General features: G+C 46.7%; 1 protein-coding gene across 9 annotated transcripts; it reads right to left on the bottom strand.

Annotated features, from left to right (window-relative positions):
* Positions 1–414: 414 nt before the first annotated feature.
* ZNF605 (zinc finger protein 605) lies at positions 415–16,845 on the bottom strand. 9 transcript variants are annotated; one of them, XM_032471834.1, is made up of 8 exons: positions 16,784–16,845; positions 15,779–15,844; positions 12,164–12,653; positions 10,916–11,003; positions 10,339–10,514; positions 7,821–7,941; positions 7,163–7,255; positions 415–5,330 (listed from the first exon to the last, which is right to left on the bottom strand). In XM_032471834.1, the coding sequence occupies exons 5-8, from the start codon at positions 10,351–10,353 to the stop codon at positions 3,535–3,537; spliced, it is 2,025 nt and encodes a 674-aa protein (XP_032327725.1). In that variant the 5' UTR covers positions 10,354–10,514; positions 10,916–11,003; positions 12,164–12,653; positions 15,779–15,844; positions 16,784–16,845; the 3' UTR covers positions 415–3,534. The 9 variants fall into 9 exon arrangements, with proteins under 9 accessions (XP_032327725.1, XP_014406359.2, XP_032327728.1 ...); XM_014550873.2 differs by having other exon boundaries at positions 10,339–11,003; positions 12,164–12,254; positions 12,533–12,653; XM_032471837.1 differs by lacking the exon at positions 10,916–11,003 and having other exon boundaries at positions 12,164–12,254; positions 12,533–12,653.
* Positions 16,846–19,459: the final 2,614 nt, after the last annotated feature.

Here is a 19,459-nt window from a genome sequence, read left to right as displayed (position 1 = left end):
CAGACTGAAACGCAAATCCAGCTGGAAGAGAAAGCCCCACAGGATAGCTGCATACAATTACTCCCCTCAGATGAGGCTGGTGTGGCAGTGGGAGAGAAGGACGGGATAAGAGGAGATAAAGAAGGCTGAAATTCTTGAGAGAGCTCTGGTAACTGATGGAAGGGTGCTATCTACGCCCTCTGGGCCTCGGTGATGGTCTGTTTCAGCCCAATTTATTATGCTTCATGAAGTTATAAGTGAAGCACCTCTGTTTTAATCTTAGAAAAGCTGATTTTCATCTTGGCCTGCCGTCTGTGGTGGGAACTGCTGTGGAGCCTTTGAAGACGTTCTCAGGAGTGATTCTAACTCCTGAAATGGGAAATCTTGTCTCGAGTTACAGACTACGTGAATTATACAGAATAAGAAACTGAAGAATCTGGAACGAGAATATTTAATTGCACAGCACAAAGCTTTAAAATGAGAGTACAGGAAAGTACAGTACATCAGCCCTTTCTTCACTCAGTAACTGCTTTTCTTTTTCCCGTCCTTACACATTTAACATAAATAACAATGCTTTCTTGTGGGGTGTTTGCCTAACCCAGAGGTAGCATAAGACTTCATAAATGTTCTGGTCTCTACTTCTGAAGAACAACTGCCAGAACACTTGCACATGTGGCAGGCGGTAACAGCCTCCAGAGCCATTTACATTTGCAGCAAAACAAAACACACAAAGAGAAAATATATCCAGTGTGGGAAATCTTGACTGATGTCAGACTATGCTCCAGGAGCCCCATGCACCAGGAACCGATACTCAGAATTTTGTTAAACATTCATCATTCAACATGTTACAGAAAACAAACGGTACGCTCAAATTATTCACTCAAGAACATTTAGTAAAGGGACTCCTTGCAGAGTTGTGTTCAGAATTAAGAAAACTAACCAGGGATGGTGAAGCCCCTGAAGCAGTCACCACCTTTCAGTCTGATGGACAGGGAGAGGGAATGTGGTCAGACGGGAGCTGCAGCCCAGCTGCTCAGGACACAGGCACTGTCAGAAACGTGGTAGAGGGAGGAGGGACCCGCACTCCGACCTCTCTCTCTCCCCACTCTCTCCCGTGTGCTCATGGCTTACCAGCACCTCCCACATTCAAACCTAAGCAGAAACCCAAGGAAGCAGTCTGGAGAGGGCAGCCTCTGGGTGCAGAGCAGAGAAAGGAGACGTGGATTCGTGGAGAATGCTTGGCACACATACGGAACCACAGTGCAGACAATTCCCATCCTGTATCTGCTGCTACAGATACAGGTCATCCTGAGCCCCAGGGAAACAGGCTTCTGACTCAGATGACGCAGTCTATGCAACTATTTTTAGAGTCGTACTTAAGCGCTACTGTTCCCGTACACTTTACTTCTAAATAGACCATAACCCCTGATGTGTTGTCATTCCTTTGGCTTTAAGCGGTCCATTACCTGTTTAAAAGATTTTCAAATGAGAAAAAAAAATGTCATAGTCACCCACAGAGTCACCATTTCCACTCAGCAGACTCTTCCTACTGCCCCCAAACTCCCTTCAGTGTGTCCTGAAGGCAGGTCTACAGATGAGGAGCTCTCTCTTGATTTTGCTTTTTCTGAAGAAGTCTTTTTGGTCCTCTCTTTTGAAAGACAGTTTTGACAGGCAACTGAACTCCAGGTTCCAGGTTCCCTTCCGTAAGTTAATGATGTCACTCCGCCATCTTCTAATTTACAGTTTCCGACCAGACATCAGTTGTCATTCTTGTGTCTTTTCTTCTCCAGGCATCTTCCAGTTGTTTGAACACTGGGTTTCATCAGTTTGACTACCATGTCCGTTGGCTTGATTTTCTTTATGTTTCTACTGTGTTGGGTTCTCTGAGCTTCCTGACTATGTCGAGCTACACTTTTCATGGTATTGGGTATTTTTCAGTCATTATTTGTTCACGTCCTTTTTTCTGTGTCTCCCTCCTCCCCTTCTGTGACATACATCCCCACTCCGTGAGGATTACACCACTGTAATGACTTCCGTTCTCTCCCCTCCTTCCCAATCTTTTTCTGTGTGTACCACTTGGATAGTTTTTATTCTTATTCTGCAAATTCATTGATCCCCCCCCTTTTCTATGTCTAATCTGTTCTAAATTCCATCCATATTTTTTTTTTTTAATTTTCAGATGTTGTTTTCATCCTGAGAAGTTCCATGAGGGCTTAAAAAACATATCTTCCACTTCTAGTTTCATCAAATTCATGCTTCCCTCTACTTTATATTTACATTAGCTAATTGAACATCCTGGTCTACTAATTCCAACCACTTCAGTCTTTCTATCTATTGACTGGTTTTCCTCCTGGTTATGAGTCATTTGTTCCTGCTTCTTGGAATGCCAGGTAAGTTTCTGGAGGCAAGACCCTATGGGCCCAGGTTGGCTTTCAATCTAGGGTTAATGACTTTCACTACCAAGACGGTACTCTTCTGGGAACCCTCCCTGGTGCCCACATGTTAGAAGTTGTCTCCACCAGCCTGGTGGGCACAGGAAGTGTCCCCAGCCCTGCACTGAGCTCAAGGACTCACTCAGCTGACTGCTCCTCCTGGCTGTTTCCTTTCACACACACATGCAAGTCAACACCAAAGCCAAAGGTTCAGGGTAAGGTGCCCCCTGGAGACTTCTGTAGCCCCCAGCGCTCCCGCCAGGGAAGCTCCCTCCTACCCAGTATTTTCCCCTGCAAATTCCAGCTACTGTGGCTCCTCCAATGAGGGCCACTCGCCCCTCTCTCTTCGGTTCAGCAGGACAGGTTTCTGCCCTGCCCTGCCCTGCCCTGCCCTTCCCTGCCCTGCCGCTGGCTGCTTCCACAATGGAGCAGGCTGGGCAGCCGTAGGGCTCTCCCTACTTGGTCCACTGCTGCCAGGGGTCATGGGCCTGTGCCTGTCACACAGCTAAAAACCGCCATTTCACATATGGTACAGTTTCTGGATGTTTAAGGCGGGAGAGTCTACCTGTCCCTTGGTACACCACCACGGCAGGAAGCAGAAGTCTTCACGCTTAACACACAGCTACCACTTAAAAATGACTACTTTCTTACAATAATTTATATACAATGAACACTTCTTTATAGGATTATTTCAATGGGATAACACTTATCAAGTTCTCCCAACTATTAGGACCCCTCCTCTGCACGAGAGCTCTAACACGGAATACCGTTTCCCTCGTGTGTGCTCTCTCGTTACCCTTTCCTGATGAAATCCTTCACTTGCTTGTTAGGACAGCAGCATTCTCCTCCTGTCTCAGTTTCCTAAATATTTAATCGCTGTCACTTTTGACGGAAAGGTCTGTACTATCACAACACCGACCAGACTTCCACACTGAGGAACCATCACGATACATAACAAGCTGTGTTTTCTGGGAGAAGCCTTTCCTATGTTGTTCACTTGAAAGAAAAAAAGTTCTTTTTCTGAATTCTGCATTGACAGGGCTCCTCTCCGGCTCGCGGCCTCGGAGGTGACACCGCCTGACCTCCGACGGCCGACTCTGCGTCCTCTGCTCTCACACTGTTTCTAGATCACATGATTCCTCTGGTGCATCATGAGCTGTGCCTTCCTGTGGAAGGTGGTCCCACATTCACCGCATCCATAGTACTTGTCTCCTGTGTGGATTCTCTGATGCCTCATGAGGTGCGACTTCCTAGTGAAAGACTTCCCACATTCACTGCACTCGTAGGGTCTCTCTCCCGTGTGAACCCTCTGATGTATTACAAGCTGTGCCTTCTCAAAGAAGGCCTTTGCACAGTCACTGCATCCATAGCTTTTCTCTCCCGTGTGATTTCTCTGATGCTTAACGAGCTGTACTTTCTGAACAAAGGCTTTCCCGCACTCACCGCATTCGTAGGGTTTCTCCCCTGTATGAATTCTCTGGTGCCTAAGAAGCTGCGGCTTCCACGCAAAAGCCTTCCGACATTCACTGCACTCGAAGGGTTTCTCTCCCGTGTGGGTTCTCTGGTGATGAATGAGACTTGACTTCTCACTGAAGGTTTTCCCACATTCCCTGCACTCGTAAGGTTTCTCACCGGTGTGTGTCCTCTGATGTGATATCAGGCTGGACTTCTGGGTGAAGGCTTTCCCACACGCGCTGCATTCATAAGGTTTCTCTCCAGTGTGAGTTCTCTGATGTGTCAGGAGCTGTGACTTCCCAAAGAAGGTTTTTCCACATTCAACACATCCATAGGGTTTTTCTCCTAAATGGATTTTTTGATGTCTCATCAGTTCTGACTTCTTAAAGAAGGCCTCTTCACAACTGCCACACTGATAGTTCTTCTCTCCTGTATGAGTTACCTGGTGTTTGATGAGCTGTGGTTTCCTGATGAAGGCTTCCCCACATTCGCTGCACTCGTAGGGCTTCTCTCCTGTGTGAATCCTCTGATGCCTAATGAGGAGTGAGTTCCTGCTGAAGGCTTTCTTACACTCGCTACATGCATACGGTTTCTTCCCCGTGTGAATTCTCTGATGAGTAATGAGCTGTGACTTCCAAAAGAAGGCTTTTCCACAGTCACTGCATTTATAGGGTTTCTCTCCCGTGTGCGTTCTCTGATGTGTAATGAGCTTCAACTTCTGGGAGAAGGCTTTCCCACAGTCGCTGCAGCCAAAGGGCTTCTCTATTGTGTGGGTCCTCTGATGCCTTTTGAGCTGTGACTTCCTGCTGAAGGCTTTCCCACAGTCACCACATCCGTAGGGCTTCTCTCCTGTGTGGGTCCTCTGATGTAAAATGAGCAGCGACTTCCTACTGAAAGCTTTTGGACATTCCCCACAGCCATATGGCTTTTCCCCTGAATGAGTCCTCTCATGAATGGTGAGTAGTGACTTCTGGGAGAAGGCCTTCCCGCAGTCACCGCAGCCATAGGGCTTCTCTCCCGTGTGAGTCCTCTGATGGGCAACAAGCTGTGACTTCCTGCTGAAAACCCGGCCACACGCCAGGCATGAATAGACCCCTGCGCGTGGCGCACGGTCTGCACGGAGCCCCAGCTCTCTGATGCTGACTCGTCCACACTTACTGTAATCAGAGTATTTTATACCACCATAGGTTCTGTCAGCTTTGATACAGAATAATAATCTCTTATGAAGCTCATCAAGTTTCTTTCTTCCACAGTTATTTTTTGGAATAAGAAAATCAAAAGGATGTTTCAAACTTTTTTCACCCATGCCACATTTATGGGATCTCATTCCTAAATGAACAAAGTTAATGCTTGAATGAAACATTTTCCCCAGAACGTCATATCTGTGGCCTCTCTCCATACTTTTCAGCTTGTCCTGAGTATCTTGGTGCCACATTGTGAAGGTATTATCTAGTCCGACTTCTTCTAAAAAGGAAAAAAAATGAACCATACTGTGTAAATTTCCCCAATGATCATGCCTATCGAATAAATCTGAAATGGAGCCTAAGATCCCAGTCCAAAAAAAAAATAAAATAAACTCCCAATACAATGTCTACTTATTAGCCATTAAAAATTTTAATAGAAATGAAAACAGATTTTGAAATTACCAATGTTTATGAACACAGACTTTTAAATACGGGAAGAGGACGTCTACTCCAGTAATCATGATGAGTTAAGAGAGAGGAATAATTTCTAACCACACGCTGCAGTGATTACTCACTCCACAATGACCTACTGACCACTGATTATGTGCCCAGACGCTGTCAGCAGCAGGTCAAGGGAGAAGGCAGGTCAGCGCCCTCACCAGAGACGACTGAGAGTCACAAGTACACAGAAGAGCAAGATTAGCACACACTGCTGAACGTTATAGAGGAGGAAACACTGAGTACGACGCACAGTGAGTGCACGATATCAACTTCACATCCGAAAGATGAGGTACTCTCTTAGTTTTCTGTACTACTGGCACATTTAAAAAACATTCTCACTAAGGTCATCACCCGAATCACTGACATCAGTAATGTCACCATCATGAGAGCTGATTTTTGGAATTATCCAAGAGTTCTCCAGAGCTCAGCTTTTATTTTATTTAGGCTTTTTGACATTTTAATCAAATCTATCATCTAGATATTGAATCTGTATATCACGGAAATTATTCCAAACCACAAGTATTCTTTGCATAACATTAGGGCAGGTTTTTTTTTTTAAACTGGTAAGTACAACTATTTGTGATCCCCACAATATGACCATTTGTTGAGTATTTTAAAGTGATCTTTTAATGGTTTGTTTCCTTTATGATACTCTTTACTAGGAATTGTGGAGGTAAGATTCCTAGGAAGTACTCTGCAAGATAAAAGATGTGGCAAGATCTCAAATGTAAGGCAATTACTTATTTTCAGCGGGGTAATTTTTGGGGGAGAGAAAGCCTCATCTATCTCTTACACATATCAGAATTATGAGGACTAGAGCAGCTGACACGGAGAATGAAAGGATTCAATGTTTTGAGCATACGTGAGTGGTGATGATAATATTATTCACTGAGATTTTAGAGACTGAAGAGAGAAGTTTAGAGGTTAAAAGCAAGAGTCGTATGTGAACATATTAAGTGTGAGATCCATTGGAAGAGTTTACAGAAAACTTTCATAAAATGCGAGTAAAAAATTTCTTAATTTTTGTATCAAAAAATGGTATCACTTATATGTGGAATTAAAAAAAAAAAGGACACAATGCCCTGGAAGCTCGACTGTCATTCTCTATCCACAGACTCACCGTCTACTCTCTGTGGCTCTGAAACAGAAATCTGACAAATTGGAGAGAGAGAAGAAAAATAATCACAGAAACTCAAAGATAATCGGTATCACCTAAAACAGGAAATAAGTTATGAATCCTTCAAGAGGAAGAAACAAGCCTACCTCTGCAGGTTGGACTGGGGCAGGAGAGAAGGAAAAGCCAACGGGGGGAGGGGGGAGCTAGGAAGGGAAGCCCTGTCCAAGGGGGAGGTCCCGAGTGACTGAGCCACCGTGCGCACAAGAGGCGGCACCTGTCGCCATCCGCCCCACCAGAGGGGACGCACCGCGACGTGGAGACCAGGACAGAGAGCGTGTCAGAGGGCAGGAGGCGCTCCTGCCACTCATCCTGAGTCGACGCTGCAGACACAGGAACTTTAAACACAGCCTATGAGTGACATTTCCAAAGGCCACCTATCACCAGAGACCCGAGACTTCACTTCACTGCATGCCCTGCACCTGATTATTTCTCACCTGAAAAGCCCTGACTTAGGGTTTCTTCATCTGCTACCCATGGCTTTTCTCGCTCCAGCCTGAAAATCGCATCAGGTTTGAAAATCTGATAACCTGTCAATTGGAAACACAGAGAATCCCAATTGCTTGGGCAGAGGGACTCAAATATAGAGGGTTTTTCACTAGAGACGCTGTAAAACAAAAGTAAGCAAATGAAAATCTTTCCATTGGATACAGAAATCAAAGAATCTTTGACATTTGAAACTTAAATCTAAAATCAGTAATATCTAGGGGGGAGGGCACAGCTCAGTGGAAGAGCACGTGCTCAACATGCATGAGGTCCTGAGTTTAACCCCCAGTACCTCTGTTAAAAAAAAATGTAAATAAATTCTAAAAAGAAACCTAATTACCCCCCACCCAAAGAAAACAAAAATAAAATAAAATAAAATAAAATAAAATAAAATCAGTAATATCTAGGGGGGAGGGCACAGCTCAGTGGAAGAGCACATGCTTAGCATGCATGAGGTCCTGGGTTCAACCCCTAGTACCTCAGTTAAAAAATAAATAAATAACCTAATTACCCCCCAAAGGAAAACAAAAATTAAATAAAATAGAATCAGTAATATCTTAGGGGCCCCATGGTTATTGCATTGCACATATTTCGTAAGGCTGTTCTTACCCAGGAACATTAGATTGCTGTAGTTTTCCAGCGTCACCTCTCTGTACAAGTTCTTTTGAGTCGGATTAAGTAGCTGCCACTCCTCCAACGTGAAATCCACTGCCACATCCTCAAACGATATCTGCAAAAGCATCTCTGTTCAGTCTGAAGTAATTAATTCTCTGTCGAATGCAGGCTTTCCTCCCTACAGTGGTAGGCAGCCTCCAAGGTGGACCCCGTGATCTCCAGCTCCTGGAATTCATGCTTTTGTCTAATCCTCCTCTCCTGAACATGGGCTGGACTAACCGACTTGCTTCCACTGACTGGAAGAGGGCAGAAGTGATGGGTCTCACTTCCACGATTAGTTTATAAAAGAATGTGACTTCCATCTTGGGAACCCTCTCCTGCTCTCTGAGGGGATCCAGCTGCCACGTGGTGAGGTAGCCCTGTGGACAGGGACCTGAAACCTGCCAACACCCATGAGAGCGAGCCTGGAGGAGGTCAACTCCCCACCGCACCTTGAGATGTGACCCTTCTCAGCATCTTGATTATAAGAGACCCTCAACCAGAACCAAATGGGTAAGCAGCTGGCAGACTCCTGACTCACAGAAACTGAGATAAATGTCTGTTTCCAGCCACTGAGGTCTGGGGTAGTGCCCTGGGCAGGAAGGCCTGCAGCAAAAAACTGCCCTGGGGGCCCCATTAACCTCAATGCCTGACTGAAGTATGTTCTGCGTGGGGCGCCCTGGCTCTGTTGATTCTTGGTTTCTGGGAGGACCACGTGCACTTCTGGTGTACAGACCCCAGCTGCAGGAGCCTCACTGTCTCAGCCCTGGTGGGCGTCTAGGCCAGCTTCCAGCTGCCAGCCAAACCTGTGCTGCGTCAGAAAGATTCACGTGGCAACGTGAGAAGCCTCCTGATGCACTGGGACACGATTCCCGATTCGGAAACTGCTGAGACCACATTCAGTCTGGGAAGCGGCCTATCATCTGCTCGGGAGGTCTTCCTCAGGGCCCCGTCTGCTGCTGCCCTGGATTAATTCCCCAGTCCTTGGCTCAGCGCCTCAAAGCCTGACCCATTCAGGCCCACCATGAGGTAGCCTTTCTCTCACTCAGGTCCTGACAAATCAAGGCGGTGGCACTGAGGAATCTGACTGTTTAGAACCTATGCGTGACTCTTCAGGTCCGACCACAGGCAGTTACAAAGGCATGACCTGGCAGGCTTCACGGGGGAGGCTGCCCTCCCCACAAAGACTGGGACGCAGCCTATGGGCCACAGACTCCAAGGGGCTGCAGTCATGCTCCTGTGCATCCTGTCTTTACCTGAGGCCCCTGGCAGGGGCCCTTCTTGGGTGCCTCCCTAAGACCTCCTTCTGCGGGGAGGCGGGCCTGAAGACATGTTACCCACTCCGACTCAGCCCCCGTTCCCTTTCTCCTGACCTGAGTTCATAAAGCTGCCGGGTACTTCTGTTAGGGCTCCCTGAGCAGGGAGCTGACCCCTGCATCTGCACTGGGCCCCGATCCCTGCCCAGTTCCCAAGGGGACAACGCGGGGGGAGAGTCGCCGAAAGTCAGGAGAGGCAGATGCCCTCGTGTCCAGCAACAGAAGCAAAAACACTTCCACCTAAAACCTATCAAAATTCCAACTAGGAGAGTATTTATAGGGGCGAAGGTTTTGTGATGACAAATTCTGCCAGATGATTTAGGTTTCTTCCCTAAAACCAGAGTGTCATCTACAAAAATAGCAATCAAAACGCCTTTGCTACACTACTCAGCCATAAAAAAAGAGTAAAATAATGCCATTTGCAGCAGCATGGATGGATCTGGAGGTCATCATTCTCAGTGAAGCCAGAAAGAGAAAGAAAAATACCCTATGATATTGCTTATATGTGGAATCTTAAAAAAAAAAAAAAAAAAAAAAGGACACAAATGAACTTATCTACAAAACAGAAACAGACTCACAGACATAAAGAATAAACTTACGGTTACCAGGAGGTAAAGGAGGTGGGAAGGGATAAATTGGGAATTTGAAAATTGCACCTCTTGGGCAGTGATGGAAATGTTAGCTGCCTTGATTGTGGTGGTGGTTTCGTGGGTGTGCACATCTATCAAAATTCATCAAATTGTACATCTGAAATGTGTGCAGTTTACTGTACAGGAACCAGACCACAATAAAGGTGTTAAAAACAAACAAAAAATTGTCTTCTTCGTCAGGAAATGTGCGCTTTTACTGAGCAAAGGGTCTGCTTTTAGAGAGAGGAATTCACGCAGCTATTCCTGGGATACCTGATGAAAGCTCGCAGCTCAACGCTTAACAAGGACGGACGGACCTCATTTCCTATACGGCCATGTCCCACCTTCAAGACGTCTGTACGGCTCTGTGATCCACTCAGTGCTTCTTCTGACATCTCCCTTCCCAAGTCTGTATTTCCTCTGTTTATAATTTAAGTGTGTTTAGATCCTTCCTGTGGGTTGTAGCGATCCCTGCAAGCCTCCTCACATCCACAGAAAACACTGGTGGAGGATAAACAAATAACTCACCTGTGACTTCATCATCTTCCGCTGTTCTTGAGAAATAAGCTCTGTGACTTCTCTCTGTCCCAGTGCTCTGGACAAAGGCCTCTGGTCAAAGGCCTTAGCTCTGAGAGTGCACCCCAAGTCCCGAGGCCTCTTCTTTCTTATCTCATGTGAGTCATCTTGTTCCTGAAAGCCATGGCCTGAAGGTGCAGTGGGAACTTCATTTTAGATGATGAAATTGATTTGGGGACCGCAAGCTTGGTTCTCTCTTATGGGAACTCAGGTGGGTTGTTTGCTAGTGGTTAAGACACAGGATGGAATATGAACTACTGGCACGTGTCAGCTGACCCGGACAGCGGCCAGGCCAGACCGGTACCACAAGCTGAGCTCTGCAGCCCTGGCTCCCACCTGGGAATGCCAGATGGGAGCCACCTGCCTTAGTGGTTCAACCAAAGACCCTGGGGCAGCCCCACTGCCTCTAATCGCTCTGCAGAGACGTCAACAAAGTCTGGAGATACAGTTTTGGCTCCTTCATTCTGTGGCACCATTTCCCAGGGCACTCACATGAAATGCACATGCTACAGAGTAAAACGCAACTCACTTCCAGACAGGACAGTGAACAGTAAACGGCTTTTATATCAAGAGGGTGAAGCAGCCTGGGGTGCTGGCCCTCTACTTCAGAATCAGCCCTGGAGCAGAAGGAAAGCACAGATCAGAGGAACTAAAAGAAATGACAAAACAAGAGGACAGACCGCAGGGGGAGATGGAGGTCGAAGCGAAGCTGCTGCTCATGTGTGAGTTTACGCCGGGGTTACTGCCCTGAGCAGTGAGAAGAGGGACCTAAGGAAATCTTTGATGTTCTTTCTTTCTCGGCTCACATTGGGGCAAATACTGCCTCCCTTCCCATCAGAAATCAGCTGAACAGCTCAGGCCACAGGTTTCCAAGGGGTGACAGAAAGCAGATCAAAATCCCTGCTGAGTTTAGGAATCGGGGAAAAGGCAAGGGCTCCCGGCTGCCTGTGGGCACTCACGTCCCTCTGGACCACAGGAAATGGCTCCACAATCTACTTCTTTCCAAGGGTCTCTGATCCCTGACCGGAGCAGCTGCTCAGAGAGGTGGTGGGATCTGGGGCCAGCCAGTCGTTCTGTAAGGTCCACACTGTTGGCCCTGGGGCCCCTTCCCTCTCCTCTTTGCTTCTAAGGCCTGGCCTCAGCCCTTCCCGAATGGAAATTACCAGAGTAGCAGAGTAGGTAACACCTCTAGGGGGATAAAAGCTCTGAGGCCTGTAGGACAAATACAAATTAAGGAGAAAAAGACTCTCCAGGCCCTGACTCAAAGACCACTTACTGCAGAAAACCCGTAATTACAAATTCTTTCCCGGCCCCTTTGAGATGGATGTAAATCTTAAATCTCATCCAGTTTAACAACTCAAGAATGTCTTTCTTAAGGACCTGGGAGCTGTCTCACTGAAATCATCCAGGAAGACACCTCCGTGTCTCCCAGTCTCTGGGAGGACAGGAGCCTAATCGGCCTGACCCTGGCACCTGGCTCCAAGTTGTAAAATCACCTCCCGTCATAAAGACATGAGAAGTATACTTTTCCTTTGGATAAAGGCAACTACCTAACACAGACAGCCACCCCAACTACCAGGTAAGTTTAGGATGAACTATGTGTGACAAATTATCACCTATCTTCTTTTTTTTTTTTTTTTCCTTTTCGGGGAGAGGTAATTAGGTTTATTATTTATTTATTTTTAACGGAGGCACTGGGAATTGAACCCAGGACCTTGTGCATACTAAGCAGGTGCCCTACCACTGAACTCTACCCTCCCCCTAAATTAACACTTACCTTGAGAACGTGTGTATAATGGCTTGCATGTGCCTGGTACGGAAAAGGGTGCGATCTCTTCCTGTCTCCTGCAATCTCTCTGGCCGACTGCCTGAGGTGGGCATCACATTCTGGTTTAACTTTTATTCAATATTGAAACTATTCTTTCTCTTCTACTTCTGTGGAATAGTTCTCTGGATTGGCAGATTTGGGTTTAAATTATTCCCCCCCACAAGCCAAATAATCAAATAAATGAATACAACCACTATTTTAAAACCTTTTTAAAAGATCACAAACTGTATAACAGAGATCATTCTAGGCCGGATTATCGGAACAGGAGTTAAGCATTGTAATAAAAAACACTATGTCTTGATGCACATAAATACTTACACTTTAAATTTCTTCACTGCTCAGGAACCAGGTCACTTACATCAGCCAGATATGGGATGAGAGCCAAGGACCTCCCAGGCACGGGTTGCACAGAGATGTTACTTCCTTCATAAGAAGACACCTGAAAGGAAATAACCAAAAAAACATGGTATCCAGTAAACCTGGAGACATGAGGGACAAATTCTACCTGCCAACTGAGATTTGTCTAGTGCTTGTGGTCCACACCTGTCGTCTGGGAGTGGCTGCTAAGCGCCCCCCAAACCCCCCAGCTCTCAGCTTGGTCTCCACGGGCCAACAGGCTGCAAGGAAGACCAAAGGTGGCGGATGGTCACTGGGCACCTTTCTAGGAAGTAAGTTGAGGAAAGAGAGGATGTAATCCCTACCAGATTTAAAGCAGTTGTTCTGTCAAAGAACGGGGTGGGGGCGGAGGTGCCTTCAGCATCCCCCTGGAATAGAGAGATGGATAGACCACGTGACCAGCTCCTGGCATGGTCTTGAGGGCCTTAAATGTCACCCTCTTGGGAAACTCAGGCCAGGGACAGGAGGCAGGTCCCAAGGTTAACAAGGGGATGAGCATCTTGCGGAGCCGCCAAGACCACAGTCAGTCTGGAAAGGCGACTGGATTTTTGAATTGGGACCTGAAACAGTGGTGGAAGGCAGAGCAAGGGCATCCAGGGCAGGAAGAACTCCTGCGAGTCGAGGGGGAAGCGTAACATGGCTTTGCCCACGTGTGGCGTGCCAAAGACATACAGGTCAGACCCCCGAAGGACACGGGACTCTACAGTCCCAAGGTAAAGAGTGAAGCGCTTGAGAACAGATCGCTCAAGAAAAATGCCCTGGGAGAGCAGAGAGCAACATCCAGAGGAAAAGCGCCTCTTCCCGAGATGCTCAGGGAGTTCCTCCCGGCTGCTGGGCGCAGGTCAGGGACCCACTGGTCTAGGAAGTCGAGTGAAAAACAGACCCCAGAGTTACTGCTTGCTAAACCTGGGGTCCCTGAGATGAAGGCCCACCTGCCATGGAAGGTTCTGTTTCATTTGGACCCCTCTGGGATTGATGCTTAGGTCCTTGGCAGCTGTCTCCTCTGGAAAAGGGGACTCGCCAACCCTACAAACATCCAGAACAGTCACCCTGGTTCCTCCTCCAGGATCCCAACATGCTCTCGCACTCCGCTGTCACGTCCATCTCAGATCTTTCAAGTGAACTCACACACGCAGGCTCACGCGCTGGTACCCACGTGCACACACACTCAGCTTCACTTACAGGCCAGGAAAGCAGTCATTTGCTGAATGCCTCTTACTACCTGGCCGTGTTCTGGGCATGGGAGAGAAACCACTGAAGACAGACAGGGTCTCTTCCCCTGAAGAACTATATCCTGGGACGGGAAACAGACATACAAGTAAACTTCAGATGGTGAGAGCGCTCAGAAGCGGGTGGATGCAGGACACTCCTTCAAGATGGCCTCTGGGAGATGACTTTTAGCTGAGCCCTGAAGAGGAGGAGGAGCCCACCTTGGGAGGCTGCAGAAGACCTCAAGGAACCTCAGACACAAAGGGCTGGAGGTGGTTCAGGGATGGAGGAGGGTGATGGGGTTTACCCAGCCTGGGGGAGGATTTAGGGTCTCCGAGAACTTTTAACAAGGAAATACTCAAGTAAAAGGAGCCATCGCTGACCAACACAGTCACATTCTGGGTGAGAGGGGCCAGAGAACACAGGACAACATGGTTATTTAACAGAAGTCACAACAAGAGTCTGGCCTGAGCCAACACTCATGCAGATCCACCCACACCCCAAAGCACCGCCCTCACAGGGCCCGTGATCCCCAACACACAAAGCCCCTCAAATACGGGTTCCAAAGATGGCCTCAGTCACACAAACTGACTGGGAAGTCTCCAGCCCCCAGATCACCGAACACACTGGCCCCGCACAAGTCTCCAGACCACACAACCCCTGAGCCCCGTAAACCCATGCCCACCATTCAGGATGTCTGGGCTGTCAATTACACAGACTGTGGGTCCACAGTGACTCCTCTAGCAAAGCTTTCAACTGCCAGCCCCCAGTGACAAAACCGACCCGTACAAGTACATGGATTAATGGACCCCAAAGGCTCTCCACAGCCCCACCCCTGGTCGCATACCCACAGAATCCTTCACTCCTGGTCACACCAGGGTTTCCCTCACTCGGCCCTGCGCACTGTCCACAGTCATTCCTACAGACCCCTTGACTGATTACAACTGCGTAGCCCCTTACCTCTTGATTCCCGCAGGCTCCTAAACACTGATGCCAAGAAACCCCATCACTGGCTCCTCCAAACCCCACTCAGTAATCTCCACGGTCTATTCACTGACTAGGAGCTGAGTCAGTGAAACCCCAAATGCTGAGTCCCAAAGGACCCCTGCAGAACTCCAATCACTCTCTCTACAGGACCCACTCACTCGCCTTTACAGGTGTCCAATAACGGCTCTCAGAGACCCCCTCCTCAGGCTTGCTATCTCCTACCACCCACCACCTAAACTGGCCCCTCACTAAACCCCAAGGGGTCCCCAGTCCTCATCACACAGGGCTGCCAGCCATTCACCTCAAGGATACCCACTCTCTAATCCACTCCATGCTCACACTACTCAGTGACACCCCCACAGGTCATCACCCAGTGAGGGCCTCCAGCTCTGCACCAACACCCACACCCCTAGCCCTGCAAATGACACTCATTACCACCCCCATTTTCCACTCACTCCCAAGCCCCCAACAGGCCACCTGTCAACTTGTGTCCAGACTCCTTACGGACACACAGGCTCCAATGTGATACCTCCATTACAAGACCCCCAAACCTGGGCCTAGACAACTCTCCTTCACAGGCCACCCCAGTCATTCCCCTCCACCGAAAAAGCTACCATTGAACTGTCCAGTAAAAAACAAAGCAGACTTAGCAAAGAAGTAGTTTACTCCAAAGATTTATTATTGGGGTGGGGGAGAACACTGCAGCCATAAGAGGGCAAACATCTCTGCAAGGTGTAGGGAAGCTGGGTCAAAGGGCAGGGTGACCAGACAGATCAGAGAATATTTTACCAGAGGCCGGCCAGTTCTCAGGAGGGGCTATAAGCTGAGGGTGGACCAAAGTTTAGGGAACTGGGAGGAGAGGAGCTTAACCAAAGTTTGGTTAATGAGCATTTTGATCGGTAGGGACAAACAGTTCAGCTAACCATGCATGAGACAAGGGATGAGAGTTTGACGGGACGGTGTCATATTTACCTGTGATCCTGTCATAGGTAAACAAGGGAGTCACGTAGGGGCGGGGCCTTTCCAGCAAGCTGTTTCCTAGAACACAAGAGAGTAGATTTCTTATCCTCCCTCAGGGCTCAAGCCAAACCCAAACTGTCAGAACCACCGGGTTTTCCTGCCAATGAAATCCTTGGTCTGACCAATCTGAGCCCTCTAAATGCCCCCCAAGCAGACCCCCCGCCCTCGGGGCCTTATCATTCATCCCCACAAGCCCAGTCACCAACCCCAAGGGACCCAAATCACTACTCACAGTTACTCCTATAAACCCTCAACCTATATTCCCAGCGCTCACTCTCACCCCAGGGCTTCCCCACTCAGTTCAGCGGGCAGCTCCCTCACTCCCAATGCCTGCTGCCTGGACCCCTGAGCTACCGCCCCGAAAATCTAAGGAGTCCCCCCAAAAGCCCCTCCCAGAGGCCCCCATAACCCAGTTAATTCCCCCCACTGGCTTCACAACCACTCACCTCTCCCAAAGCCCAAATTACTTATTTTCATAGACATTTATCTTGACATCAAGTGTCTCCAAATTAATTAGCTCCACAGTATCCCTTCACACCCATCACACTCACACAGTATCCCCTCCTCACCCATCACCACGGGAGGCCCTGCCACCGACCCCCAAAACCTCCCTCCTGACTCCCACGTTCATTGCCAATCACACGCATCCCTACAGGCGCCCCTGCCCCCTAGGCACGGCCCCCCACGACCCCGCTCCCTCCTGTCGCCCCATGGCCCCCCCCCGCGGCCCCCTCCCCCACAGCCTCACCCCCGCCCCCGACCTGGACCGGGATCGGCGCCTGCGCGGCAGGGCCGTCCTTCCGCACCTTGCCCGCACCCGCCCCGGAGCTGGTTCGTTCCCACGCTGGCGTCGCGGTCGGCCGGTCCGCGCGGGGGTCACTGTGGGCCCCCGTCGGACGCAGAGGCCACCCCCGGCCCGCAGCCTCGAGTCCCGCTCCCCACCCCACACACGCTTACCCCTCAGGCCACAGCGCGAAGGAGGACAAGGCCAGGCCGCGGAAGTGTACGCGAAGAACTACATTTCCCAGAGTCCTACTCGCTTTAAAACTATATTTCCCAGAGGGCTCTGCGGCGTGCCTCCCAGGCTTGATAGGTTTGCGGTGTGCGGTGTGCGCTGTGCGGTCTGCGAGGACTTGGGGGCGCCAGGTGGGGTGTAGCCTGCCCTGCCCGCTCAAAGTATGTTCACCTTTCCGTTTTTGATCGCAGAGCAAAGTAATTTATAAATTCAAAGCGAGTAATGTAGGTAAGTGTTAGTGCCTCCAGTCTAACACTAAGTACATCCATCCAAAAAGAATGAAAATAAGTGAATTGAGGGATTGAGGGAGAAATTAAATGTAATTAGGTAAAGAGAGGAAGTTAATGGATATAAAAATATAAACTGAGGAATTAAACGAGAAAAAGCTGACTTGAATCCATTTTTTAAATAAAATATGAAATCATACCATAGGTTTTTATTAAAAAGCAGAGAAACAGCACAATTGGCAATGAAAAAAGAGAATTGGCCGTAAAATACAAATTTAAATATTTGTGAAAGAATATTTTGCTCAATTTTATGTATTAATTCTATGCAGTATGTTAATAAAATTTCAATCTAATGAAGTACATGATTTAAAGGGATAATTGAGTAATTAACTTGGGAAAATAGTATCTTTTGAGACCTACAGCGATTGTTAACAATGTTTTTAGCTACAAGCTCATATGTTTTAATTGGTGAATCCTCATTATCAAAGAATATAATCCTTAACAAACAATTGCCAGAAAAATCTAGGCAGACTCTTTTTTTTTTTTTTTAAATGGAGGTACCAAGGACTGAACGCAGGACCTCATGCATGCTAAACATGTGCTCTACCACTAACCTATACCCACCCCCTTAGACAGAACACTTTTCTTAACATTAAGGTAGCAAAATAGTTATACCATAACCAGACAAAGGTAAATTTAAAAAAACTCTAAAGCTGTCTCAGTTATGATATTTATGTGAAAATTCTGAAAAAAAAAAAGTGGAATCAAGCAATACATCTGAAAGTATATACCATAACCAAATAAAAGTCATTGCAAGGCTTTATAAACTAACATAATTCACTGTATCAATAGATTAAGGGGAAAACACGCATCATCATCTCATTAAATACTGAAAAAAATCATTAAATAAATTCAACCTAGAGTGTCTGTTTTTAAAAAATCCCACATACAGAAGCGTTGAGAAACTACTGCTTCACCATGTAAAAATAAATGTCTCTGTTAAGTGGATAACAGTATAAGAAGTGTTACCATTAGAAATCATAAAACAATCACCTATATTGTTTGCTTAAATTGAGACTATTTTAAAAATACACAAAAGTATAGAGAATGATATCATAAAGTGTCAAATGATCACATATTCATATTTGGTGATATTTGATTCAGAGCCTTCTTTTTAACTGTTTTATGTCTTTTTTTTTCCTGAGGGGGAGATGTAGTTTGTTTGTTTATTTATTTATTTATTAATGGAGGATCTGGGGATTGAACTCAGACCTTATGCATGCTAAGCACACACTCTACTACTGAGTTATACCCTCCCCCCATCTACTTTATATATAGTAGTTTATCTGCTAATCCCAAACTCCTAATTTATCCCTCCTCCCACCCTTTCTCTTTGGTAACCATAAGTTTGTTTTTTATCTCTGTTTCTGTTTTGTAAATAAATTCATTTTTAACTTTTTTTTAGATTCTACATGTGAGTGACATGATGTGATATTTGTCTTTGTCTGATTTATTTCACCTAGTATGATCATCCCTAGGTCCTGGTGCTAATTGATTGTGATAAATCAATCGATCATCTAAGTTGGATCAACTACTTAGTGCCTTTTTAAATGGCACAGAAGGTTTTGTTTTTTAAGTAGGCAATTTAATTAATACCCCTATAACTGATTCTTCAAACTCTTCAGAATGGGCATAGGACCTGTTCTCTTGGCTTAATTTAGTTAAAGCTGACTCTTGGATTAGAAGTCTCTGATGTGTAATGAAGTCTTCACAGTGTCTGAAAGGTTTATCACACGTTATATTTCACAGGGTCTTTCTTCAGTATGAATTCTCTGATGTTTAACAAGGCTTGAGCAATAACTAAAACTCTTCGCACATTACTTATAGTTAGGACCTTTTATCTAGTATAAGTATGCTGATATTCAATAAGGAGTAAGTAACATTTAAAGACTACCACATTCATTGTATTTATTTATTTATTTATGTACTTATTGAAGTATAGTCAGTTACAATGTGTCAATTTCTGGGGTACAGCTTGTCCCAGTCTCTCTCTCTCTCTCTCTCTCTCTCTCACACACACACACACACACATACACACACACACACATTTTCATTCATTGCCTTCAGAGAGACTTTCTGCACTATAAATTATAGGATGTTGAGTAACGTTTGCTCTGTACATGAGGGAATTATCTTCAAAGAATTTGATTCCAGCATGTGTTTTCTGGTGTTGGGCTAGAGTTGTGTTAGAGCTAAGATATTTTTCACCCTTAGATGTTTGTAAAGTTTCTCTCCAGTAAGAATTCTCAGATATAGGTGAAGGTTTGTATGCTGGCTGAAAGAAGAGATTCCTTGCTAGGTCCTGATAGTGTCTTCTGATTTCCCTTCTGT

This window comes from Camelus ferus, chromosome 32, assembly GCF_009834535.1.
Source record: "Camelus ferus isolate YT-003-E chromosome 32, BCGSAC_Cfer_1.0, whole genome shotgun sequence".
In the NCBI taxonomy this organism is placed as follows: domain Eukaryota; kingdom Metazoa; phylum Chordata; class Mammalia; order Artiodactyla; family Camelidae; genus Camelus; species Camelus ferus.
Note: the sequence above shows the minus strand (reverse complement) of the source record. Positions and strands in the feature narration are given on the sequence as shown.